Source organism: Panthera tigris, chromosome D2 (assembly GCF_018350195.1).
Source record: "Panthera tigris isolate Pti1 chromosome D2, P.tigris_Pti1_mat1.1, whole genome shotgun sequence".
Lineage (NCBI taxonomy): Eukaryota > Metazoa > Chordata > Mammalia > Carnivora > Felidae > Panthera > Panthera tigris.
The window spans coordinates 38,733,242-38,761,080 of record NC_056670.1 but is presented as its reverse complement, the minus strand read 5'-3'; the positions used below and the strand labels follow the sequence as shown (position 1 = coordinate 38,761,080).

Genomic DNA, 27,839 nt, shown 5'->3' with positions numbered 1-27,839 from the left:
AGCCAGGAGGGCCAGGCCAGGGCACACTAGGGGTGAGAGAGGCTGTGAGGAGCTCTGACCTCGCTTCTCTGACCTGGGGCTGCTGGTGCGACACAAGCTGTGAGCGCCTGAGCTGGTGGGTGGGGGGCGTCAAGCTGCCAGGGACGGGACAGGCTGCTCAGAGGCCTCTGGCTGCCCAGGGACACCCGCGGGGTCACCCGTGGGCAGGACGGTGTGGCCACAAACGGGGGAGAGGCTGTTCAGGGTGTAATTAATGCACTTTCTGGCACCCAGCAAACTTCCCCTTCCTCTGGACAGTCTGCTACCAAAACAGTCCCGATTCCTGTGGACTAGCTTAAATCTTCTCCAGAGGGGGGTGACAGGGGGAGGGGAGAAAGAAAGAAAAGAAAGAATGGGGGTGGGGGAACGAAGAGGGTTGTTATTTGTGAAATTGCGTTTCCCAGCCATGAGGATGAGTCACACCATTTGGAGCTTGGAGTTTCTTGTTTGGATGAACTTTTCTCTGGGAGGCTGTGGTGATGCTGTTCTCCCTCAGGCCAGTTCGGGTGGGGAGAGGCCTCGAGTCAAGCTAAGGAGAGACCTCGGTGGTTGGAAAGTCCAGGTGCTCCCAAGGCCAGGTAGGGCTGGGCCGTCTGTACCGAACTGCCTGGGGGAGCTTATAAAAAGCAGATTTGGGCTGGGGGGAGGGGGAGCCGGGAGTTAGTGTTTACTGGGGAGAGGGTTTCAGTTTGGGATGGTGAAAAAGTACTCGAGTTGATGGTGGTGAATTTGCCCAATAATGGGAATGTATTTGGTGCCCCTGGACTGCACACTTAAAAAATAATTAAAACGGGGACGCCTGGGTGGCCCAGTCGGTGAAGCGTCCAGCTTCGGCTCGGGTCATGATCTCATGTGGGTTCGTGGGTTCAAGCCCCTCGTCGGGCTCTGTGCTGACAGCTCAGAGCCTGGAGCTCTGGATCGGATTCTGTCACTCCCTCTCTCTCTGCCCCTCCCCCCCCAAAAATAAATGAACATTAACAAATTTTTAAAAGTAATAATTAAAACGGTTGGCGTTCTGTAACGTAGATCTTAACTACAGTAAAACAGTGTAGATTCCAGGCCCTTGGTCCCAGGTGACTGCCTTGGTAGGTCTGAGGTGGGGCCCAGTACTCCGTATTTGTTAAAAGTTTCTCGAGTCATGCAACACACGTTTGGACAGACTCATCTAATCTGTAAAATGGGGACAGTGACTCACGGGATTGTGGTGAGCACCAGCTATCTTAATACGTGTAAAGTTTCCGGTACCCGGGACATTGTAAGTGCTCAGTAGATGTGACTGGTATCATCTAATCCCCTTGCCACTGGACCCCTCCCCGCACCCCTTAAGATTGCTCAGAATTGGCTCGCGCACCTCCAAGGATGGTGGCGGGGGGGGGGGGGGGGGCTCTGCCTCTCAGGATGAACCACTCTGTCTTGGCTCATCTGAGAGCTGGAGAACCACCCTCACACTGAATGCAAGTTTGCGTGGTATCGTCCACCGGTCCTGGGTAGCACTGGAGCAGAGGCGGTCATCAGGAGCCTTTGAGGTCCGTGCTCAGGCACCATAGGCTGACGGCGTGTTTAGTCGCGCTGCCCTGGATGTGATGTCTGTGTCTTTTTTCCCCCAGGCTCCAGCGTAAACCTACACGAGAGGGAACAGAGGCCCAGAGAGGGAAAGGGCTGGCCCCAGTCCACATAGCAGGGTGTCCAGGGAGCCAAGAAGAGTGGTGGCCCCCAGATGGCCAGGGCTGTGTCCTCTGGGGGGGGGTGCCAGACCCCCAGAGACAGACCCAGTAGGGGGGCTGAGGTAACGTCTGTCCTGGTTGGGGGGAGGGGTGCCTGATCCCCTGGGGCCTGCGTTCAGCTCATCTCCTTCCCTGCCCACACTGAGGCAACACAGAAAGGACTGTCCCCACTCTGGGCCCACATCTGCCCCGTCTTTGTAAGGGAGCCTGAGGCAACTTCCTCTCAGGGGCTCTCCTCCCCTGGCAGCCTGGGGACTTCTAGGAACAAGGCTGTCTTCCTGTTAGATCCAAGGCTCCCCGAGGTCTGTAGTTCATTCCTGGAGCTCCTGATACCTGAGCTGGGGTCAGGGGATGCCCAAGCCCCATGCCCAGGTTTGTCATTGACCCTCCTGGGGAAGCTGCCTCCTTCCAGCCTCAGCCTTGCCTCGGGAAGGGGGTACCGTGGCTGTTCCCTGCCAGCCTCACCACAGGCCCTACCTTTGCTAAATTCCAGTGTGCCTGGCTGCCTAGAGCCCGTGACTCCTATAAATAGAGGCTGTATACACCAGGAGGGGGCCTGGGCCGTGTCTGCTTTGAAGCCAGGCAAGACATCTGGTTCCTGTCAGCTGGAGGTGGGAGAAGTGGGCCACTTCCTCCTGGGCTCCCAGAGGGCGGGCCTGGGCCGGCCCGAGGGCTCCCCGGACACAGTCTGCACAGGCCTCGTGCCACAGGAGACCAGGCAGAGCGCTGAACCTCAGTCTTCTCTTCTGTACAATGGAAACAATGCTGTAAGCTGATGCTCCACTTTCCTGTAAGAAGGAGATACTGAGTCAGCTCAGAGATAAGTGATTTGTCTAAAGTTATGCCACCAGTAAGTGGCAAAGCCCCAAATCTAACAGGTTGCCCTCTGCTACGCCTTCTTACCTCCGGGCAGTGTGTAAAAGAACTAATGCTAATCGTCGTTACCATCAGCAGCATGGACTCAGGGGTTCCTAAGTGCCAGGTGGGAGAGAAAGTGCTTTACATCTGTGGCCTCATGTTAGCCTCACAGAAACCCTGGGAGGTAGCTATCATTATTCCTATTTTCCAGACAGGGCCACTGAGGCCCAGAGTGGTTAACTGGCTTGCCCACGGAACTCAGGCTCCAGGTGGCCAGAGCCCAGGGGCAGCTAAAGAGTCAGTGTGAATTCACGAGTGTGTATGTGTGTGCACATGCCCACGGAAATTCCCCCTGAGGCCACGGCTGCAAACGAGTGTGCCCAGGCCTTGGGAGCCCTCACAGCCTCTGTCCCCCACAGGCTCTGAGCAGCAGTGTGTACAAGAGCGCCTCGCCCTATGGCTCCCTCAACAACATCGCCGATGGCCTCAGCTCCCTCACCGAGCACTTCTCTGACCTGACCCTCACCTCTGAGACCCGCAAGCCCAGCAAGCGGCCCCCACCCAACTACCTGTGTCACCTGTGCTTCAACAAAGGACACTACATCAAGGACTGCCCCCAGGTAAGGCCGCCCAGCTTCTGTGGGTAGAACAGTGCCCCACCCCCACCCTGAGCCCCCTTCCACGAACCAGTGGCCACGCAGCCCTCTGGTCTCCCACCTTTTTGTCCCCTCTGGTATGTCTGAGGCAGGGCTGGCTGGTGTGGATGGGACAGAGCCCCAGCTTGAGCCTGCACCATCTAGCGAGCAATCTGGGTAAAGGGCCCCCAAATGAGGTTCTGGGCCTTCACGTCCCCAGTCTTCCTGCCAGGGTGGGTCCTGTTACAGTGGGGCAGGAGCGAGGCCAGCCGCCTCCTCACAGCTCTCCCGAGAGAGACCCCCATCTCCTCACACTCACAGGGAAGGAATGCGGGCTCTGGGCCAGGAATCCAGATGTGCACCCCCTCCCCCCGACCCCACCTCTCCCGTCCTCTGTGGCAGTTTTCCTCAGTCTCTTGCCTGGGAGCGGGGAGCTGAGAGGGCCTTGCCCCCGGCTCTGTGCCCCCCAGGGTAGGCCTGGGTGAAGGCCTCAGGCACTGCAGGCTGGGCATATCTCTCTCTCAAGGTGGGAAGGGTGCCAGGAGGTGGAGAGTGTGGGGAGCAGCCCCTGTCTCCCACTCAGTGCTTCGCTGTGACGGGGCGGGTCAGATCCCACTCATGAGACGACCTTGGACTCTCTGACCGACATGGCTTTGGCATCTTGGGGAGAGAGGTTAGCGTTGTTTTAAATACGTTACAAGATGGTCCGTGATTTTTTTTCCTATTATTTTTCGTACTTTCTAATGTTTTCATAATGTGTATTTTTACTTTAATTTTACATATGTAATGGAAATGGGATCCTGGAAACTCAGAAAATCCATGCAGTCTTACCCTCCAGATGTTGGAAGCCTGGGGAGTGGCTGGGTGGGGCTGGGTGCCTTCAGACCAGTGGGAGGCCGAGACGGGCTTGTTGCTTCCTCCTCTTCTCAGAAACAGCCGTGCCCCGCGTTAGGTCCTTGCTGTGCAAAGTGTGGCCAGGCATAGCCACATCAGTGTCGCCTGGGAGCTTGTTAGAAATGCAGAATCTTTTTTTTTTTTATGAAAAAAATGTTTTTAATGTTGATTTATTTTTGAGTTAGAGAGAGAGAGGCAGAGAGAGAGAGAGGCAGAGGCAGAGAGAGAGGGAGGCACAGAATCCGAAGCAGGCTCCAGGCTCTGGGCCGAAGTCAGATGCTCAACCGACTGAGTCACCCAGGTGCCCCCCCCCCCCCCCACATAACTGCATTTTAGTAAAATCCCCAGTGATTTGTGGATACCAGTGATCTCCTCCTCCCCCCACCCCTGGTTAAGAGAGGCCCACCCCAGACCTTGCGGATGGGGGCCGGCCCATGACGGCTGTCCTCCAGACCCACCCTCCAATGGGCCCCGTCTGCCTCAGCGTACACAGTAAGCCAGGGGCCCTTGGCACGAGGGGATCTCAGCAGAGGGTAAGGCCCCTACTCCCTAGAGGTTCTCTGGATGGGTCCAGGGGCAAACAGGCAGCTAAGAATCTGGGTGCTCCTCAAGGATATGCCCATGGCCCACCCGGGCAGCGGCCCCTCGTAACTTCCCCAGCTGCGCCCCTGTGAGAGCACTCTCAGTCACTCACCATACCTCATCATCTCCTGCCTATAGCCTTTGCTCACAACTACCCGGCATGTCAGGTCTCTCATTAGCCTCATGTTACGTGATGCTTTGTGTGAGTCAGGCACTCACACAGGATCATTGAGCCAGTCAGCGGAGGAGCTGGAATTTTCACCCCGGCAGGCAGGTGACATTCAGACCCCAACAGGGGTTCTTGGGGCTCGCGCGTGTGCCTGTGCTGAGCTGGAAGCCTGGGAAAGCTTCCAGGAGGAGGGCTTGAGTGGGGTTGGCGGGTTGGTGGAAGAAGGGTGACCACTATCCAAAGGCAAGGGATGATGAGGCAGAGGTGGAGGAACGTGTGTGTGTGCGCACGCGCGTGCATGCCCAACCCTCTCTCCAGAAGGCACCAGAACTCTTCTAACGAGGGGGCAGAGTGTCCCTGACCTCAATGTCAGTGCCTCTCGATTTCCAGCACAGGGAAAAACCTGGTTCTTCCTCTATATTCCTTTATCTGGATTGCACAGTGTATTCACTTAGCCTGTGCAGGGCTCTGAACTCTGCCTGCAGAAGTGGGAGTACTGCATCTTACAGTTTAGTGGGAGTACCCATTTTACAGCTGGACAAACAGAGTCTCAAAGAGGCGAAGTGCTGAGGAGAGGGCAAAATATACGTGAGAACCCCAGTCTTGGGACTTCAGTGCTCTTTGCTTTCTTGAGCGTTCATTCCAACCCAGGCTGAGATGCCCAGGCCCTGTGGGGCCTCAGTTTCCCTCTTGAGCGGGTCAAGGCCCTCTTCCAGCTCCTTCTCAAACCGGATTCTATCAGAGACTCCTGCGGGCCTGAGGACCTCCCTCTACCTTTCATGAGAGTTTTATCATCTGTAAAGTGAAGCTGATGAGGACACTGACTCATAGGATTGTTGTGCAGATTCAAGGAACTAATCCATGGAAAGTGCTTAGCACAATGTCTGGCACACAGTAAGCGCTCAATAAATGTTGGTTAGCATTATTTTTTTTTTTCTCCCTCGGGTCACAGTGGAGAGGTACCAGGTGAGGTATTTGGCAAGGTACTAGGTATTTTGGCAGGCTGGAATATAATTAGATGCTTCCCATCCCTCACCTGACCACAAGCTCCAGGGGCAGGTGCTGGGCTAGATTCATCTCTCTACCGCCATGCTGGCCCGAGATATCACACACAGGTGCTCAGTACAGGTCTTCTGGAATGGCGGAATGGGTGGACAAGGCTTTTGTCACATGGGATACTATGAGTTCAGCATATATAAAATATTTAAAAGTGGAATGGGAATGCTTGTTTTGGTAACACCCTTAGTGAGATATAATTCACATACCCTATAATTGACCCATTGAAAGTGGACAAGTCAGTAATTTTTAGTATATTCACAGAGCCATGCAACCATTGCCACAAGCAGTTATAGAATATTTTTTTAAAAGGTCGTATTTTTTAAAGTAATCTCTACCCCTAATGTAGGGCTCAAACTCAGGAACCCAAGATCAAGAGTCACGTGTTCTACCAAGTGAGCCAGCCAGGCACCCCAATTAGAGAACATTTTTTAAAGTTTATTTATTTAGTTGGAGAGAGACAGAGAGAGTTCAGGTGGGGGAGGGGCAGAGACCGAGAGGGAAACTCAAGCAGTCTCTGCTCTGTCAGTGCAGAGCCCATGCAGGGTTCAAACTCACTAACGGTGAGATCATAACCTGAGCCAAAATCAGGAGTTGGATGTTAGCCGACTGAGCCACCCAGGTGCCCCTCTACATCATTTTTGTCATCTCAAATAGTAACCTCATACTCTTTAGCTATCATACCTCCTGATTCCCCAACCCCTAGCAACCAATAATCTACTTTTTATCTCTAAGGATTTGCTTATGCTGGACATTTCACACAGAGAGAATCATATAATGTGTGGTTGTTTGTCACTGGATTCTTTCATTTAGCATATTGCTTTCAAGGTTCATCCATGTAATAGCATTTATCAGTTCCATGATTTGGGAAGTGTTCCATCTTGTTATATTTTCTGGAAGAGCTTGTGAAGAATTAATATTAACTCTTCTTTAGTGTCTGGTAGAACTCACCTGTGAAGCCATCTGAGCTTGGGCTTTCTTTTGTGGGCAGATTTTTAAAATTATGAATTCAGTCTTTTTGTGTGTGTCATAAGTCTATTTGGGTTTTCTATTTCTTCTTGAGTCAGTTTCTGTAGTTTGTTTCTTTATAGAATTTGTTTATTTCATCTAAGTTATTGAATTTACTGGCATACACCTGTTCATAATATTCTCTTATAATCCTGTTCATTTCTCTAAAGTTGGTTATAATGTCCCCCTCTTTTGTTTCTGATTCATGTAATTTGAGCCTTCTCTCTCTTTTTCTGTCTTTTTTTTTTTTCTTGGCCAATCTAGCTACGTGTTTGTCAGTTATGTTAAACTTTTCAAAAGACCAACTTTTGGTTTAGTTGATTGCCTGTACTGTTTTTTCTGTTCTCTATTACATTACTTTCCCCTGTAATCTTTTAAAAAATTGTGGTAAAATAAATACAACATAAAATTTACCATCTTAACTATTTTTACATGTACAATTCAGTGGCATGAAATACAGTTGACCCTTGGACAACATTGGTTTGAACTGTGTGGGTCCATTTATACATGGATTTTTTTCAGTAAAAACCATACAGTACAGTAAATGTATTTTCTCTTCCTTATGATTTTCTTAATGACAGTTTCTTTTCTCTAGCAAACTTGATTATATACAGTATAGAATGCATGTAACATACAAAATATAGGTTGACTATGTTATTGGTAAGGCTATTTATTAGTAGTTAAGTTTGGGGAGAGTCAAGAGTTATACACATATTTGTGACTATTTTGGTGGTTGGCACCTCAGCCCCCACACTGTGCAAGGGTCACTTGTATATTCACCTGTTGGGCAACCATCACCACCATCCATCCGTGGAACTCTCTTTATTTTGTGAAACTCTGTACCCATTAAGCAATAATCTCCCCCCACTTCCTTCCTTCCCCTATTCCCTGGCAACTACCATGCTACATTCTGTTCCTATGATTTTGACTACTCTAGGTACCTCACATAAGTGGGATCACACAGTATTTGTCCTTTTGCGATTGGTTTATTTCACTTAGCATAATGTCCTCAAGGTTCATTCATGTTGTAGCAAGTTTCAAAATTTCCTTTCTTTTAAAGGCCAAATAATATGTGTGTGTGTGTGCGTGTGTGTGTGAGTGTGTGTGTGTGTGTGTGTGTGTGTGTGTGTGTGTGTGTGTAGACCACATTTTGTTTGTCTATTTATCTATCCTGGATTGCTTCCATCTTTCAGCTATTGTGAATAATGCTGCTATGAACATGGGTGTGCAAATATCTGAGTCTTTGCTTTCAATTTTTCATTCTAATTTTTATTATTTCCTTCCTTCAGCTTATTTCAGGTTTAGTCTGCTCTTTGTCCAGTTTTGTAAGATGGAAAGTTAGGTTACTGATTTTACATCTTTCTTCTATTTTTATTTATTTTATTTAAATTATTTTATTTTATTTTATTTTATTTTATTTTATTTTAGAGAGAGAGCATGAGTCGGGCAGAGAGACAGAGGGAGAGAGAAAGAGAATCTCGAGCAGGCTCCACACTCAGCACGGAGCCCAATGCAGGGCTCGATCCCATGCCCGGATTGTGACCTGGGCTGAAACCAAGAGTTGGATGCTCAACCAAATGAGCCACCCAGGCACCCCTCTTTCTTCTATTTGTAAAATAGAAGTGCATGTGCCCGTGTGAGCAGGGGAGGGGCAGAGAGAGAGGAGAGAGAGAATCACAAGCAGGCTCTGTGCTATCAGCACAGAGCCTGATGTGGGACTGAATCTCACAAATCATGAGATCATGACCTGAGCTGAAATTAAGAGTCAGATGCTTAACTGACTGAGCCACCCAGGAGCCCCTCTTCGGTTTTTAATATTGGTGTTCACAGGTCCAAATTTTCCTCTGAGCTGCATCTCATAATTTTGTATGTTGTGTCTTCATTTTCATTCATCACAGAGTATTTTCTGATTTCCCTTGTGATTTCTTCTGTGACCCACTGGTCGTTTAGAAGTGTGATGTCTAATATCCACATTATTTGCGAGTGTCCCAAGTATCTTTTAAAAATGGTTTCTCGTTTTATTCCATTGTGGTTAAATAACACCTTGTGTTATTTCAGTGCTTCTAAATTTGTTGCGGTTTGTTTCATAGCCTTTGGGCTGTCCTGGAGAACAGTTCATGGGCACTTGAGAAGGGAATGAGTCCTGCCGTTGTTTGTTGGCGTGTTCTGTAGGTGTCTGTTAGGTCTAGTTGGTGTGGTGTTCTTCATGTCTTCTGTCCCCTTGCTAATGTTCTACCTCATTCTTGTATCCATTATTGTAAGTATAGGAGTATTGGAATCTCTATTATTGTTGAATTGACTATTTTTTTCTTCAATTCTTCCCCTTTTTTTATCGCATGTATTTTGGTGCTCCCTTGTTAGCTACATCTGTGTCTATCAATTTCTGATGAATTGATCCTTTTATCATGATAAAGTGTCCCTGTTTATCTCTAGTCACATTTTTTGTTTAAAAAAGTTTTTTTTTTTTAATGTTTATTCACTTTTTGAGAGAGAGATAGAGGCAGAGCGCAAGTGGGGGAGGGGCAGAGAGAGAGACACACACACACATACACACAGAATCTGAAGCAGGCTCCAGGCTCTGAGCTGTCAGCACAGAGCCCAATGCGGGGCTTGAACCCATGAACTGCGAGATCATGACCTGAGCCAAAGTTGGGCGCTAAACTGACTGAGCCACCCGGACGCCCCAACATTTTTTGCTTTAAAGTCAAATTTGTCTGGGGGCGCCTGGGTGGCTCAGTCAGTTAAGCGTCCGACTTCAGCTCAGGTCACAATCTCGCGGTCCGTGAGTTCGAGCCCCACGTTGGGCTCTGTGCTGACAGCTCAGAGCCTGGAGCCTGTTTCCGATTCTGTGTCTCCTCTCTCTCTGCCCCTCCCCCGTTCATGCTCTGTCTCCCTCTGTCTCAAAAATAAATAAACGTTAAAAAAAAATTAAAAAAAAATAATAAAGTCAAATTTGTCTGATGTTAGTATAACCAGCTTCCTTATGGTTACTGTGTACACGATAGATCTTTGTCCATCATTTTACTTCATATCTTCATATGAAGATATGTTCATACCTTTAGATCTAAATTATATTCATATCTTTAGATCTAAGTTGTGTCTCCGGTAGACAGCATGCAGTTGGATCTTGGTTTACTTTTTATATGCACTCTGAAAATCCCTGCCTTTTGTTTGGATTGTTTGATCCATTCATATTATCAACAATTAATGCTCTTTTTTATATATGTGATTATTGATATAGTCAGATTTAGGTCTGCTATCTTACTTTTTGTTTTCTGAATTACTCATGTCTTCTCTGTTCCTCTGTTCCTCCTGTACTGCTTCCTTTTGCATTAAGTGATACTTTTCTAATGTACACTTTTTAATTTCTTTAATGATTTTTTTCACTTTTTTTTAAAGCTGCTCTCAGGCTTATTTTACATATCTTAACCTATAAAATCTGCTTCAGATTTATACCAACTTAATTCCAATAAGATATAGAAATATCACTCCTTTATAGCTCTGTTCTCTTTTTCTGATGTTTGTGGCATTATTGTTCTACATGTTACATCTATGTGTGTTGTAATTAAATGATACTTGTTATAATTCTTACTTTATATTATTTTATGTGTCTTAGAGAAGCTGGAAGAAGAAAAGAGAACAATTGTACGTTCACAGTCTTTGTTATGGTAGCTTTTTATTTCCAGTCTCTAGATCTCTTCATTTGTTCCTGTGGACTCAGTTTATCACCTGGAGTAATTTCCTTGGCCCAAGACAGATTTGCTTCTACCTGCCTTCTCTGTGCTATTAGTGGCAAATATCTTACATTTCTATATATTATAGGACAAGTAATACATTACATACATACTGTTTTCTACATTTGCTTTTTATTATTATTTTTTTAAATGTTTATTTATTTTTGAGAGACAGAGACAAAGCGTGAGTGGGGGAGGGGCAGAGGGAGAAGGAGACACAGAATCTGAAGTAGGCTCCAGGTTCCAAACTGTCAGCACAGAACCCGATGCCGGGCTTAAACTCACGAACTGCAAGATCATGACCTGAGCCAAAGTCAGACGGCTTAGCCGACTAAGTTACCTACGTGCCCCTACATCTGCTTTTTAAATCAGAGAAGAAAGGACAAGAAATATGCATATGTGCTATCTTTTATAATTACATAATCATCTTACTAGAACTCCTGTTTATTTAATGTGTATTTGAATTATGTCTGGGGTCATTGGCTTTCAGCCTGAAGAACTTCCTATAGTATTTCTTGAAAGTGTGTGTCAGCAATGAATTCTGTGTTTTTGTTTATCTGGGAATGTCTTTATCTCCCTTTCATTTTTTTAAAAGATATCTTTGCAGGGTATAGAATTCTTGGCTGACAGGGTTTTTTTGTTTTTGTTTTTTGGGTTTTTTTGTTTTGTTTTCTTAATCTTTGACCACACTGACTGTTACCCCACTGCCCTCTGGCCACCATCATTTCTGATGAGAAGTCAGTTGTTAACATTGTTAGAATTCCATTGTAAATGACATGTCATTTTCCTCTTGCAGCTTTCAACATCTTCTCCTTGTTTTAGTTTTCAGCAGTTTTACTATGATGTGTCTATTTGTGGATCTCTTCGTGTTCACTTGGAGTCTATTGAGCTGCTTGGATGTGTTGCTTAAAGTTTTTCACTGGACTTGGGAAGTTTTCAGCCATTATTCCTTCAAATATTTTTTTCTGCTCCTTTCTCTCCTCTCCTTTTGTGGAATGATTTTTAAGTGACCTGAATGCTTTTAAGATCTTAAATGCTCCAACTGGGAGCAGAATGTGGAGAATTCTAGGCAACCCTGACTAGGTCCTGAAGCCGCCTGTGGAGCTCCGGTCTCCGAGTGAGACAGCAGTGAGAGTGTGGTTAAGGCATTCATTGCCAATGGCCTGGGTGGTGGGACAGGAACAGGAGATACTCTGAGGCCCCCGGTGCAGTCAGGAAGGCCGGGATGTGTAGGGGCTGCCAGCTCTATGGCAGCAAAAATCCCAGCTGGTTGTGCAAGAGGCATGGTTGCTGCCTGCTGGGCCCAGCTGCAGGGTTATCTGTGCATCTCATGTTGGCTTCTGCAAGCCAGTGTGGCAGGCTGCAGAGACCTGAATGGCAGTACTTTGTCTGAGCCAACTGCACGTGAGCTTGCGTGGGTATGTGTGTTTGTGGTGGGGGCTTGGCCTAGTGCCCCTTCTGTGCCCAGGACACATAATCTGTCCAGGGCAGAGCTGAGCCCAGGACACGCTACTGAGTACAGGAACCTGGTACTCTGTTAATTGATTCTTTTCCAACCTTAAGGGTGGAGAGAGGTGTCCAGTTCAGCCATCGGACAGATGGGGCTTCTCATATGTCCCAGGGACAGTGTGAGGGGGATTAGGTACTACAGGAAGACTGGGAGCCCCCTGAAGCGGATGCGGAAGGTGCTGGAAACCAATTACCAGTGATGCTGAAGGGCAGCCCCTCTTTGTGGGGTGGGGCTCTGCCTGCGCCAGGGTCCCTCTCCAGCCAGTGTCAGCACTGGCCCTGGAAGGTCCAGGAGTCAAGAAAGTCTGCCATTTGGTTCTTGAAAAACCTGCCCCTGCTGCTGTCTCGACCCTGTGCCAGGCCTCCAGTTCAAGGGCAACAACAACATTAACAGCAATGATAATAGTCTGTAAGCATTGAGTTGACCACTGAGCTAGATGTGCAGTATGTATTAACTCACTTAATTCTCTCCAAAACTCTATCCAGTCAATTGCCAGATGATAAAACTGAGGCCCAGAGCAGTCCAATGACTTGTCAAAAGTCACATAGCTAGTAAACAGCAAAGATAGAATTGGAACTCAGGCCTTCTTCATGCCAGAGCCCATGCTTTTTAAATTAGGTTCTATGGTCTATCGGCCTTAACGTCCAGACTTTGATCTCCACACTCTCAGAAAGTTGGGGTTCTTTAAAAAGGTGGGTTACTGGAAATAAGGAGGGACAAGGATGAGGTGAGCAGAGGCCATAATAGGCCTGGTCTGGCCACGTTGTTGTGTGTGGAAGATCGCACTGCTGGCCCAGCCCCAGGGAGTCTGTCAGGAAGGCCAGAGTGGGTTGGGGCTGCAGCTGTGGTGCCAGCAAAAATCCCAGCTGGCTGTACGAGAGGCACGGTTGCTGTCTGCTGGGCCCACCTGCAGGGTTATCTGTGCGTCTCCTGTTGGCTTCTGCACACCAGCGTGGCAGGCTGTGAGTGGTAGCATTTTGCTCCGAGCCAGCTGCACATGAACCTGCGTGAGTATGTGTGTTTGTAGTGGGGGCTTGGCTCGGTGCCACCTCTGCCCAGGACATATAGTCTGTCCAGGATGGAGCTGGGCCCTGGCCACACTTCAGTTGCCTGACCCTTTCTAAGCTGCTCCTGTATGCCAGACCAGTTGTAGATAAGGCCCTATCTCTGTCCTCAGTGGGATAGACAGAAACACTATTGGCTGTTCAGGGTGACCAGGGCCATGGTTGAGGTTTGCAGCGAAGGACCAGCTCAGCCTGGGGTTTCATGTGAAACCTCAGAGAGGAGGAGTCTAGAACTGGGGTGGGGAAGGCTTCCAAGCAAGCGTGTAAATAACGAGGGTATGCTTTCCGGGAACCGCGAGCCCTTGGCTATGGCTGGGGCTCTGGGTGCCTGCGGGGAGGAGAGGGAGGTGTGGCCACAGCAGGTGGTGAAGGGCCTGTGTGCCAAGCTGCACAAACTTGGACTTTATCTGGAGGGCAGGGAGAAGCCATCCAACGGTTTAGGTGACATGCTCGGATTGGCATTTTGAAAGCTCACTGGTGGCAGGTTGGAGGCCGGGCTGGAGGAAGCAAGACTGTAAACAAAACCAGTCCAGTAACGTGGACAGAGGATAAGACCAGATATTAGACAAGGGAGGGTGAGCAAAGGTTGGAGGTGGGGGGGAAAATTCCAGACACTGTCAGAAAGTATCATCTCTGGGGCATGGTGACTACTCTGGGCCACCATTCCTCCTCTCCAAAGTGTATCTGCGATCTGGGGCCAGTGCAGGACTCCCTGCCTCGATGGCCCACTCAGCATCTCTGTATGAACGGAGGCTGGGGTGTCGATGAGGGCAGTACGGCCAGGACCCAGTGTCCTATCTCTAAGCCCTCTGTCCACACTTCATGGCGGTCAGGCCCGGCCACACTCGGCCTGGCAGCCTCCCATCAGGCACTGAGCTATGAGCAGAAATTCTCCAAGCTCTCAGGCTCTGTCACTCCCACAATGTTCTTGTGGGGGTGGAGGGCTGCTTATACCTTTGGGGGAGGCCCGAGGGGTGCCATCACCTGTGCCTCCCATGTCCAGTGAAAGACCAGGCGCCATGAGGGGTCTGGGGAGGGCCTGAGCCCAGGGGAGCTGCTGTTCCTGAGTCAGCATGCCCAGGGCTGCTAATGAAATCCAGATGTCAGACAGAAAACAATCATCGCCCCCACCCATCTGGCAGCTCGGGTTACTTGGAGATTGCAAAAGAAGAAGAAAAATAGAGCAGGGAGAGAATCGATCCTAGGATAGCTGAAACCTTAGAGGCGGGATGTGAATAGTTTCAGGGTCTCGCTCGAGTGAGGGACAAGAGGCAAGGGAAAGGGGAAGGTTGGTCAAGGCCCCCTTCTCCCCCACTCCGATCTCTACAGCTCCTGGACCCTAGACCTTGGACTGCTCCCCAGGCCCGAGCAGACTGGTGTCCATGGGGTTCTGAAGGAGGCAGGGAGGGCTGTGGCCACCAGCCTATGTCTGATCTCCACCTGGGGTTTCCAGCCCCCCATTCCAGCCCTGACCTCACTGCAAGCCTGGATTTCCTCTGGGTCCAGAGGGGACAGGCAGAGAGGGACGGAAGGTACGCAGGATTTTCCCTGCAGATCCTTGGGCTCAAGACCATTAGTGTGCTGGTGGGGAAACTGAGGTTTTCCAGCACAGGGCCAGGATTACATGCTATGAAAGATCAATAGAGTGAGGAAGGAAGAAAGTAAGGAGGAAGGCAAGACAGTGTCATTCTGTGACTCCAGCGAGGAAGGGCTGGCCCACGGCTGCTGGCCTGCGTGTGCACATAACAGGTATCGCAGCGTTCCTGCCAAACCCTGGGGCTGGCTGAGCGGCCAAGGGGCTTGGGCTGTGATGTTCCAGCACTTGGCACAGGACCCGGAATGTCTCAAGCGTTCGGGGAATGTTAGCCAGGATGGGTGTGGGTGGGGGATGGTGTTGGGGCTCCCGACTGGCACAGGTGCTGACGTTGGAGAAGGACCCCAGACCCAGTGTGGTAGCCTTCTGAGTCCCCTTCCTTGCGGCATGGTAGTTCCGAGCACAGCTCCCGACCCCAGCGCCCCTGGGTTGAACCCCTAGCACTGTTTTGTGTTAGCTGCGCGTCTGTGGGAAAATTAACGGGATGTCTCTGGGTCTCAGTTTCCTCCTCTGTAAGATGAAGATTGTGGGATGTTGTGAGGATAAATGAGTTACTTTTATCCGAATTGCTGCACAGAGAGCCTGGCACCTCGCATGCACCGTGTTAGTGGTTGTGGTTGTGTTATTGACCATTGTTATTGTTAAGCCTCAGCTCGGCTGTTTCAGACCATTTTAAGACATTCCAGAGGTCTGAGAAAGTGCTTCAGGGCTGTGGGCTTATCAGGGGGGACCCTGTCCCCCCATCCCACCCTGGTCCCACAGAGGGGGCTGCCTCTGGGGTCGTGTGATCGTCACGCATGCGCTTTCTCAGGAGCCTTTGGATGGGGGCGGGGGCAGGCTCTTATGACTTTGGGTTACCCAGGTTTGCTTGAGGGGCAGGAAGGCAGGGACTGGGTCCTGGAAGCTCCATTTGGCCCAAGTAGGAGCTCCAGGAGGAGGTCACTGGGGCTGGCCGGAAGGTGCCCAAGGCCTCCTGTGGGCTGTCAACTCCCCTCTGGCCCAGGCAGCCGACTGCTGGCCCTGGCACAGACAAGTGGGAGCAGCTGCGGGGGGTGGGGAGGGATGGAGGGGTGGGGTGCAGGGCGTGGGGGCTCCCTGGGCAGCCACTTGTACATCCTTCCTGCTGTCCCGGGCCTGGCAGGAAAGAGTCCAAGGGGCTGGTTTCACATCCTCAGCTGTCAGTTCTCCTTTTAAGTGGACCACAGATGGTGACTCGGAGCCCCCAGCAATCGTGCCATGTCAGTTGGCCTTACCTTCTCAATCCTCTGCCCCTGGGCTGGAGGGGCAGGGATGCTGGCAGAACTGGGACCCAGGACCTGCTGTGGTCCTTGAACCACCTGCAGGGCTTAATAGATGGAGGCCTGGAGCCAAGCAGTTGCATCCTTGGACGAAATAGCTCCCCAGTGTCGCTTTCTCCAGGCAGCCTTCTCTGATTTTTCCTATCCTCCAAGCTCAAAGGGACCTCTCTCCTCCCAACGCCCAAAGGACCCCATTTACTCACTCATTAATTCCTCACCTGCCCATGGCCTCCTGTGTGCCAGGCTCTTGGCCTGCACCTCACATACAGTTGTTTTCCTCTTGGGGTAGCTCAGGGTGGTTCTCCAGGCCCTGTGAAGGTTCTGATGAGGTCATCCCTCGACCCCCTCATGCTCCTTGAGGACGGGAGAGTGCAGGGCAGTGGAATTTCACAGAGCTGGGCTCGGACCACACTTCTGCCCTTTCCCGGCCGCGGGTCCTTGTGCACACCGCACACCTGCACTCAGGCATCTGTAAAATGGGCCCACTTACCTTGTGGGGTGTTTGTGGGAAATGTGTGGGCAAAGCAACTGATACAGAGCTTGGCGTCCAGTAAATGACAGCTCTTGGTAGTGTTACCTGGGACATCGCTGGGCCTCCTGGGCCTTATCTGCCCTCATTTGTAAAGAGCCCGGCTTTACAGGGTGGGTGTGAGGTAGATGAGAAGCAGCCTGAGACGAAACAGGCGCCGAACCTTCCTCTTTCCTTTTCCCCGCCTCACCCCTGCCAGGCCGCTTAACCACACACACAGGTGCACACCCACACCTGCATGTCCACATGCGCACCTGGGACTCTCAGCCTCTGCCTTTGCTCATGCCGTTCCCCCCTCCCTGACCCTGCAGCAGTGCCCTTCCCTAATCTCTTCCCTCATACCCTCCTTCAGAGCCCAGCCTGAACCCTCCTCCCTCACGCACCTCCCCAGCCATCCTAGACCCTTAGGCTCTTCTCTCTGAGCCCCACTTTTCATGACCAGCTCCCCACCGCAGGCCTTCAGTGGCCTCTCAACCTGTACTGCCTCTCTGTCTAGTTCCCAGAGGACAGACAGTTCCCCTCATTATGCGGGCTCTGCTCTGCCCCAGTCCTGGAATGTGGCCCCAGTGCAGCTCCGGGAGGCAGTCCCCGTCCGTTTGCCGTTTGAGCTCTGCCGAGCCTTCCCAGGCCCCGGGACTCTGCCTGTGCCGTGCCCTCGGCTGGTAATTCACTCTCGTTTTCTCCATCTTCTTCTCCCAGCCCAGCCCAAATGTAGCTTCTCCTTTGAGCATCCTCCTGTGCCCCTCCGTGCCCCCTGCCTTGCTGAGCCCTGCCCAGCCCCGGGCTGGTCCTCACACAAGCCTCTCTCCTACTTTCCGGGGGCCCGACCCCAGGCAGGGTCTGTGTCTGCTTGGCTGCAGAGGGGGCACGCATGGGCATCGGGGTCAGAAGCCCTGAGCTCCCGTCCCAGGCCTGCCCCTCAGTGGCTGTTCAGCTTTGGCCAAGTCTGTCCTGCCCTTGAGCCCACACTGCTGGAGCCTCTGAATGACTGGGCCAGCCAGAAAGCTGTGTCAGGGCCTCTGTGAGATCCAGGTGGCAAGGCAAGCAAACATGCTTGGAAAACTGTAAAGTCGGGCCGTTTGCCCATCTACCCAGCGAGCAGCCGTTTACAGAATGTTTGCCAGAATGGTTAGAGGTGAGCGAGGGTACGTGGGCTTCTGGGGGCTTGCATGCCTGCCTGGGGGCTGCCCTGGCCCCTGCCCTCTTCTGTGCCCGGTCTTGGAGATACATTTGGGACAGCAGCAGTGTCCCTTCCTACCACGTCTGGGGTGACACCTGGGGACCGAGACTGCATTGGACTCTCCTACATCCCGTGGCTTTGGTTTTGGGGACTTGGCACGGCTGACCTGGCCTGCCTGTAGGAGCTGGGCTCTCTCCCCACAGGCCCCCCATGCTCAGGTTTGGGCTGCAGAGAAATGGGGCAGTGGGGGCAGGGAAGGAATGCCCACGGAGTGGGGTGGGGAGCCGGCAGACATAAGACCTCCCTCTTGCCTGGCTTACCAAGCGCCTCCATCACTGGCTGACAGGATTCTCACTCCAGCCTGGACTGTTTGTGCAGTCTGTCTGCCCCCTTCTTCTCTCTCTTCGTCTCTCCCTTACTTCCTTTCTTCCTTCTTTTGTTTCGTAAGAAAGCAGCACAGAGAGGTTAAGGAACTTGTCTCAGAGCTGGTTAGGATCAGGCCAAATCTGCCCAATTCCAGGGGCCCAGCCTTTCCCACTGCCCCTCTCTGCCCACAAGAATGGGTCCATCCACTAGGACACACGATGCACCTGCTGTGCTCTGACCTGGGCAGAGATCAGGCTGCGGAGAAAGTGTGCCCCCCGCCCTTGCCCCAGGCTTTCCTCGCTGCCTTGTCTCCTGGCGCTTCCCTGGCTTTGGCTAAGGAGGGACGCTTTGTATGGGAGCCGGTGTCTCTCATGCCACAAGTTGGGGTGATGGTGAGGAGGGGGCTGTGTTTCCAAGGCATGAGCATGATGACAAGGAGTCAAAGCGGACGGAAGCCTGAGCCCCTCTGCCCCTTGCTGGGGAACACGAAGCTCAAACCGGGCCAGGGTTCCCCTCCTCCCACAAGCCTTTTGAGCTCTTCTCATCTGTCAGTCACTCCCTCCTTTGTGTCCCCCAAAGATCCTCACACGTCCAGCTTAGTATTTTGTATTCTGATTATGATCTCGGGGCAGGGGCCAGTGGGCCCAGGGAGTCCTGGTGCACAGTGAGCGCTCAGCAATGTGAGCTGCTTCTGCTGCTTCGACATCGTATCTCCCTCTGCCGACTGTAGCACCTGCCGCAGAGCTGGGGCCGTCACATGGAGGGACATTAAAGCCAGTAGCTGCATGTGCGGGGAGCCTTCACTATGTCCGGGTGCTGCTCTAATCATTTTACACATGTTGACTCATCTACTTCCTGCCACAGCCCTCTGGGCTGGGGAGCCCATTTTCCCCATTGCCCAGAGGGGGTAAGTGACTTGCCCAGGGTCACACAGCAGAGGTTAAGTCCCAGGCAGTCTTGCTTCAGAGGCCGTGCTGCCATAAATTTGTGAGGAAGGAAGGAAGAAATGAACAAGACTCAACTGGAATGTGGGGAAGGAAAGGAAGGCAGGGAGCTAACAGAGGCTGAGCCCCTTCCATGTGCCAGGGACCGTGCTGACTCCTTGCACATCATCAGTGACCTCAGAGACATCAAGAAATTCCCCCAGGGTCACACAGGAGCCAAGGGCATAGCTGGGATTTGAGCCCAAGGAACGTGCCTCTGTAACCTTGATGATTCCTAAGCCTCCGTTCCACCACCTCAGCCCACTGTCGTTCAGCACAGTTGAGTGAAGGCCCCTAGGGACCCCTGAGAGGCCTCAGGACAGAGGAGCTGGCTTCTACCCCAGGTCTATACAGTTGTGTGGTAGGTCTATACAAGGAGTCGTTGGGTGAGGCCACTCATTGCTAGGGTATGTGGTTCTAACCAACAATGGGAGGAGGAGTTTAGAGGAGGGAGCATAGGAGGTGGGTGGCCTTGAACAAGCCCCTTGCTCTTGGCTACACCTCAGTTTCCCCTTCTGCGCAGTGGACCCAGTGATAGGTATCCCGTCTGCCCCTCAGAGCTGCTATGTGGATCTCGTGAGCCAACAAGTTGGAAGGAATTGCAAAAGCCAAGCTGAACAGAAGTAAGGGGCTCTTAGGAATAAAAAGATGTTTATTTTTTTAACATCTACAAGCCTGCTTCTCAAAGTGTGGTCCGTGGGCCAGCAGGAGCATGACCAGGAGCTTGCCAGAAAGGCATAAACCTGGGCCCTCCCCCAGACTGGCTGAATCAGAAATTGGCATTTTTTTCATAAGCTTTTAGGTGACCCTTAGGCACATTACAGTTTGGTCTGAGGACTATCTGGGCTCCCATTTCCCCATTTGTGAGGCTGCCTCTTGGGCCTCCTTCCCATAGCCTGATAGGGGTTCTTGGGTGGAAAGCCCCATCTCATTGTAGGAAATGCTCTGGCCCAGCAGGACTCCTTCTTACGGGAGCACATCAGATTAAAACTGGGAATGGGCAGAGAGGCTCTGGCAGCTTCTGTGGCTCCGGGCAGCCCCTGATGAGGCCACCCTCGTTTGCTTGGGAGTACAGCCCCCATCTGAGCCCGCAAGGCCGGCCATGCTTGCAACAGGGGAGGGGGAGTGCGTCTCAGCCGGGGTGCAAGGACTGGGGATTTCCTCTGAGCAGGTGAAGGGCATCTGTGCCCAGATGGTCTCTATCTTCATGCGGAAGGGCAAAGGGTGAAACGGTGGCCGGAATGTTTCAGGTTGGACAGAAGAAGGAACTTACTAATTGGGAATGAGCCAGCACAGGATGATGAAGGCCCTCATGCCCTTAAATGTGGAGCCATGTTGCATGAGGTCAAAACGCAGAGCCGGAAGAGATTTCCAGAGGTTCTTGGTCCAGCTATTGCCTTAGACCATTTTGACATAGCCAGGTGACTTGTCTAAGGCCATACAACAGGCCAGTGACAGTGAGCACCCCAGACTTCTGACTCCCTATGCCTGTAGTATTTCTTTATTACAGGCCTTTCTGGAGGCTGGGGATTGACCTTGATGATCTTCGAAGTGTCCCTCCAGCCCCGCTTTGAAACAAGGTGGAGGGCTTTGAGGGTAGGGGGAAGGGAGGGGCTGGTTTTGTGAGCCTAGCAACCTCCAGGTGTCGCACTGTATCCTGGCCCACTTGGGAGACCCCAGTTTCCAGAGACCATTGGGAACACCCCTGGAACGGGGGGGTCTGTGAGGTAGACACAGCAAGTTGGGAACAGGGCCCCTGGAGACAAGGGGATCCACGTGGAGGAAGCAAGTGAAGGCCAAGGGGCTTGACCTTGGTGTAGGGACCATGGCTGCATGTCCTTGGACCAGTTACTTGTATTCTGTTTACTCGTCTGTAGTGTGGAAGAAAGTTGACCAGATCAGTGGTCCTCCACTGGAATTTCACATTAGAATCACCTTGAGGATCTTTGTTTATTTATTTGTTTTGAGCAAGAGAGAGAGAGCGTGCTCAAGTGGGGGAGGGAGGAGAGGGAGAGAGGGAGAGAGAATCCCAAGCCGTGTACTGACAGCGTAGAGCCCGTGAAGGGGTTCGATCCCATGAACCGTGAGATCATGACTTGAGCTGAAATCCAGAGTCAGACGCTTAACCGTCCGAGCCACCCAGGCACCCCGAGGATCTTTTAAACATTTGATGTTGGACATTCTGACTCAGTAGATCTGGGGTAGGCCTTGCCACAGCATTCTTTCAGCTCTCCAGGTGATTCTGGTGTGTAGCTGAACAAAAGCACCTTTGCCTAGGTATGAAGTGGTGGGGAGCTCAGGCAGGTGCAGGGGGAGGGTCTCTGCAGGTGAGACAACCGCCATTGTCCTTCTGAGGTCCTGGGAGTGTACGATGACAAGATTCCATGAAACTTGGAGATGAACATTCCCGGGGCCGCCTGCTAACACTGTGCGGTGTTCAGTCACACAGCTCTCTTAGATCGCGTGATTGCGGAGTTTTACTATCCTGTAGAACGAGGCTTCCACACGGATGATTCTGACACTTGGTTGTCAGACGTTAAGAGTCTGAGGTTCTATAATCGTTCCATATGTGAATTGTGTGATTTTGAACTCATCCACATTTATGTGTGTGTGTGTGTGTGTGTGTGTGTGCGTGTGTGTGTTTCAATGTGCTGCTATCGTTGTCCTTGAAAATGAAGATTCTCTGCCGCCCTGATTCTAACACATTGTTATACTGACTTTTAACGACGCTAAGAATCTAAGCTATTACGGTACTAACATTTCAAAAACTTCTAAGTTCAGCAACTCTGTGATCTGTCCTTCCATCCATGCAGTTGGCCGCCAAGGCCTGGAGCCTGGCCTTTGTCTCCCCAAGACAAGGTGGTGATTGTGCAGGCTTGGATGCATGCCCCCTCCCCTGTGTGGCCTGGACGGCCTCTCTTGGGGGAAAGAGTGGGAGTGTGGAAAGCGGAGACCCCACAGCTCTCTGTGCGCTGGCTCTAGCTCTGTCACTGCGGTGGGGGAGTGGAGGGCGGGGCAGGTGTGAGGGCATGTGCGACCATGCAGCGGAAAGGGCAGCGGGCTACCAGGGCAGCAACATTTCTTCCTCAGTGCATTGGCCCCATCTCAAAAATGACCTGTCACTTCCCACAGTGTCAGCTTTGGCTCAGACGTTAAAGTCTATCACATCCAAAGCACCTCCCCTCAACACACACACATGCACACACCCTGATTCCAGATGGGAAAACTGAGGCCCGGAAGGAGCGGGTGCCCCAAACCGGCGTTCCTGTGAGTGTCCAGCTACCGCCAGGTGCCTTCCAGCCAGGCGTTCTTAGGCTCGCTTCCTGTACAGAATCATTGGCCTTCTATAGGACAGAGTCAGCTTTTGGGTCCCTCTAAGGTGACAGGGACCAGGCCAGTAATTCAGGATCACACGTGTGGCAGATTTCACCAGGCCCAGGGGTGGCTCTCCCTGTCCCACATGACCTCCCCTGGCCATTTCCTGCCTGCCAGACCACACAGTCTTCCGTTACATCCCCCAGGACTGGTGCTGGCATGAGCCAGTGCGTGGCAGTCTTGGAGACCAGGAGGCAGAGGGGGGTGGGCTGGGAGTAGTGGGGTGGAGATACCCGCTGTGTGATCTTGAGAAAGTGTCTGCTCTTCTCTGGGCCTTTCCACACTAGAGACTGGTGGATCCTAACTCACAGATTAAGATTTTTTTTTTTTTTTTTTTTTTGGTTGAAGGATTAAGCGAGATTCTATACAGGAAAATCTGACAGACTGGGACGGGGCAGCCCCATCCGTTGCCACACAGAGCCTGGCTCCTGTCCGTTTCTTGTGTTTGCTGAAGGAGACTGAGTGGGCTCATTTATATTCACTTGGGGGAGCGTGACTTTGGATTTCAGGCGCTCTCCTGGGTTTTTACAAGGTTGGCAAGATAGGGGAGAAAGTACAAAGGCTTGGACATCTGAGATTTTAGGCAGGTGTCCATATAGTGATGGTGAGGGTAGTGAGGTCTACCATTGACTGAGTTCCAACTCTGGCCAAAGCACTTTGCGTTCACAAGCTCATTAAACCTTCTCAACTCCCCACCCAACACATGTCATTATTTCCACTTGAGCGATGGGAAACTGGGGCTCAGAGAGGTTCAGAAACTTCCCGAAGCTCTTGCTGCCCTGGCAAGAGGCAGAGGCAGGACTCGAATCCAGAGCTTGGAGCTGCCTAGCTGGAACCCTCTTTCACTCTGCACTTGGCTGGCTCACGAGATAGACAGTGGCTGCCTCCTCGTGCAGCCGGGGAGCAGAAAGACATTTTCCAGAACAGAGAAGAGTGGTTGCCTTTTTCCTTCAGCAGGGTTCTCTCGATTTTCCAGGCAGTTCTTGTCATTTTGAGAAATCCAGAGCCGCCTGTGGCTGGCCCTGCCCCAGATCCACTGAAGCTGGTGGAGATGGGCATAGAGCAGGAGGCTCTGTGCAGCCCCCAGGCCCAGCACCCATACACAGAGCGCTGGCATGGACACCCCTCACCGATACGCTGGGGCTCGCGACTGCATAGAGGCTCATCCTGCCGCGTGCTGTGGCATGGCGGCTCTCTGAGAGGCCCTCTCAGGGAGCTTGGTGGGGTCCCAGTGCTGACAGGTGGTTCCAGGAGGTGCTGGGAGGGCTGTCTGCAAGTGGCCGCCCTTCCTCCCTCCCTCTCTGTGTTTGCTTCAGACTTTCCCCTAGCTCCGGACCGGGTCGGGAGTCTGCCCTCTGCCCTGCCACTCACAGGCTGTGCAACGCTGGAGGTCACCTCACCCCCACCGGAGACCCCGGTGATCACCTGCTGTGGGTGCCGCATGGGCTGTGGGCCCAGGGCGCCTTTCCCTCTGGACTCCAGCTCTTTCTCTTCCTCCTGGCCCTTCTCTCCTTTTATAGACTCGACACCTCTTCCCCTGAGTCTTCTTTCTGGGCTCTGAAGAATCAGTTGTTCTGGGGCCTCGAAGGCAACTTGGAGCAGTGGGAGCTCCTTGGGCCTGAGTTCTCGTGGTCTGGTTGTTTCCAGTGTGGCCCCTCCTGCACTGAGCCTCTTTGCTCACCTGGCAGGGGAATCTGCATGTGAGTGTGTGTGTATGTGTGTGTGTATGTGTAATTTTAGCACTGCCACGGGGTAGCTGGCCCCACCTCCACATCAGCTCTGGGACAGGGTGGACCCTATCCCCGAGGGCACCTTACCCAGGCTCAGGTGACAGGTTTACAGGCAACTCTTAAGGGTAGGCCTCTGGGAAAGAGCCAGGACAGATAGTTGTCACGAAGCCGTGACATCTACCACAGGCTTCCGCCCAGTGACGGCCAGTCCCCCTTCCATCCATCACTGTCAACGCAGGGCACCGCCATCACCCTCCCCTGGTCCTCCCCTCCCTCTTCCCCTCCCCCAACCATCACCGGAGAGGGGGCCCCTGGTGGACCCCCATAGCCATACAGGATGGTTGAGGCCAGACAACCTCAGAGTCATTCTCTCCCTCCCAAGGGCTGACCCAAGTCGGGGTGGGGCAGGGGGGACCCTGTCTCCTGTTTGTCTCCAGAGCCCCCCACCTTTCTCCTCTCTGCCACCCCTCCCCAGACTTTACCAGCAACTCCTCTCACCAGCACTTGGCCGCAGCCCCTCCCTAGCTGGCGTCCCCACATCTGGTCCCTCCCCCCACCATTCAATCCGTTATTCATGCGTCCTGCTGGAGACCTGCTTGAAATGCCAGGCTAGTCCTGCCACCCCTGATTTTAAACCCTTCCCTGGAGCCCCATGGCTCCTGGACTCCTGTCCAACTCTGTAGTGTAGTCCCAGGACCCTGTGTGGTCTGGCTCTCGGGAAGCCCCCTCTGCTTCCTGCCACCCCAGCCCTCTGCCCCAAATGCCTTTCTCACAGGGACCCCACTCCACTTCATCTGCATCTGGCTCTTCCTGAATTCCTGTGGCCTCCTCCCCAGCCATCCTGGTCCCGTCCTCCCCAAACACAGGGCTCTACTCTTGCAGAGCCCATCTCTCAACATGTAGATCACTGTTCAAGTGTGTTACTTTTATCAGTTGATTTGGCGTGTGTTTGAGTGCCAGGCACTGTTCCCGGTGCTAGGGACATGCCGTGGTGAACAAAAACACAAGAGAAGGATGCAGCTCACACTGTTGTGGGATGACAGACAGGAAAGCAATCGATACAAATGGATGTGCTGTAGGGTTAGGTCAGGTCCAGAGAAGGCGTCAGGGACGGCCCCTCTGAGGAAGGGACAGCTTGCACAGAGACAGAGGAAGCAAGGAACAAGTGATCGGGGAGGCCTGTGGGAAGGGCAGTCCTGGCTGAGGGAACAGTAGGGACAGAGGCCCTGAGGGGAGGCAAGGAAGTGCTCAGGCTTTTCGAGGAAGGGCAGGAAGGCCAGAGTGGCCCTCCTGACAGCTCCAGCTCAGAGGGAGGGCTGGTTGGGAGGAGAGGGGCTGAGACACAGGAGGGAGCAAGTCCCCAGCACTGGTCTCCCTTCTCCCACCTCCTCCCCCAGCTGGGCAGCTTCCTCTGGGGGACATAGATGGGCACTTGTCTTGAACCCCCCCCTCCCCCTGCCCCTCTGAACACTTGCAGTGGGGACAGGAAGTGTCGGCCCTCGCCTCCCAGCTGCCCGGGTGGGATGCCACCGAGAGGGCCGGCCTGCCCAAGGAGGGACAGAGGCCCTATTGAGCTCAGTCTCTGGACCAGCGGGGACAATAGCCACACTGAGGACCAGGAACATCAGCCGGCATGCTTGTCCAGGAAGTCGCCAGGCTGCTGCCCGCCCCCCTCCCCATGTCTCCCCAACCCCTTCTGACTTTTTCCTCCAGCTACTTTTTTCAGGCTGAGAGTCATGTCCAAAATGGTCACTTTGTCCATCACCCTCCTCCCCAGAGGCTCCCTGCTCTGTACCAGACCCGTGCTGGGCCCTGGGATCAGGAAGAATCCCACATGGTCTCTGTCCCCGGGGAGGGGACGGAGGAGGGGGCAACAGACACACCAACCAAGCAGGGCATCCTAAATACCTCCAACAGAGATGTGCAAAGCACAGTGGCCCGCAGTGGGCAGGGGTATGTCTGCCGGGAGAGCTGGTAGGGAAGGCTTCCTGCAGGAAGCGTCATAAAGTGCTTCTGCATCAGGGCATCTGGGCAGCTTCTTAGTCGGTTCAGCATCCAACTCTTGGCTTCGGCTCAGGTTCCTGGGATCGAGCCTCACATCAGGCTCTGCACTGATAGCCCAGAGCCTGCTTGGGATTTTCTCTCTCCCTCTTTCTCTGCCTTTCCCCTGCATGTGCTCTCTCTTTCTCTCTCTGTCTCTGTCTCTCTCTCAAAATAAATAAACGTTAAAAAAAAAAAAAAGCGCTTCTTCATCCGGGGTCACGTTTTGAAGGCCCGACAGCCACGTGGCACAGACAGGGCAAGACTAGCATCTATTATAGGCCCAGAGGGGGAAGGAAGCAGTGGTCTTGGCCTCACAGCAAGCCAGAGCCCATGCCGGGACTCGAACTCTCTCTGCTCCTCCAGCCTGTGCGCTATCTCCCCGTGGAACGTTTGCACCGGAAGGATCTTCAGGGACCACCTAGTCCAGGAATGCCAGCAGACAAGTGATGCCGACTTGTGTGCCAACACACAAGTCACGTGGGCCTGTCACTCCCGGCCCGTGGGCATCGCGAGGCAGTCATCACCCCCGTCACGCCATTCTTGCCTGTTGAGCGGAGCTAGGGGACAGCTGCAGAATCCTTCTCAGCACGGTCCTCTGGTAGCAGGTGGTGGGAGCGGCCACACAGCACGCAACACCGGCCCTTCCTGGTGCCGTTCCCTCCTCTCATTGACACAGGGGGACGCTGAGAGCCAGGGAGGGAAAGGGCTGGTCTCAGGCCACAGAGCATGTCGGTGTGGCGTGTTGAGGCTGGGATTGACGGTCTAAGTCATGAGGCTTCGGCGGCTGGGGCAGACCCGGCGTGTGGCTCCCCTCTGTGAAGGAGAGGCCCCGCCGGGCTGTGCCTCCAGTCTGTGGGGGCACCAGACCTCTCTCCCAAATGTAATTCCTTGAACGAGATGGCTGGTCTTTTCTCTCCTACCTGACGGTAAGCTCCTGGGGGCCAGGGTTCCAGCTGTCTTGTTAGCCGCCCTGCTCCAGTGCCTTGTAGATAGTTGGCACTCGATACATGAAGTGTTGAGGGCTTGAATGGAGGACCCTGTGGCGAGAGGGGTAAATGCACGCAGAGACCATTCCTCCTCAGTCCCTTCCCCACTCCAAGCCCGCTTGTTTGGCCCCCACTGGCCTGCAGAGGACAAGTGAGACCCCCAGGGACAGCCTGGGCCCAGCCACCGAGCTGGTCACATACCTGCCAGTATATGGTAAGCCGCCAGCCCGGTCAGGGTGGTACTTGAGGTTCCTGTGGGGAAACCAAGACCCAGAGAGCCACAGTAGTGAGCTTACAGAGGAGTCTTGCAACCTGGGCAGGGAGCTGAGCCAGAATCTCCTGACTTCTGGGCACCCAACCTGGCCTCCCGCCCCCACATCTGTAGCTCAGGGACTGACTTTTCCTGATAGCCGGGCCCCTTGGGAGCTGTGTGTGCCAGGGCCGAGGCAGACAGCCGTGGTGGGGGGTGGGGAGGAGATGCC

General features: G+C 52.7%; 1 protein-coding gene across 1 annotated transcript in view; it reads left to right on the top strand.

Annotated features, from left to right (window-relative positions):
• Positions 1-27,839, top strand: part of ZCCHC24 (zinc finger CCHC-type containing 24) — a 63,212-nt gene that overhangs the window by 9,213 nt on the left and 26,160 nt on the right. The window contains exon 2 of the mRNA XM_042960145.1: positions 3,041-3,241. Coding sequence (XP_042816079.1) covers positions 3,041-3,241 — 201 coding nt within the window. The remainder of the gene's footprint in view (positions 1-3,040; positions 3,242-27,839) is intronic.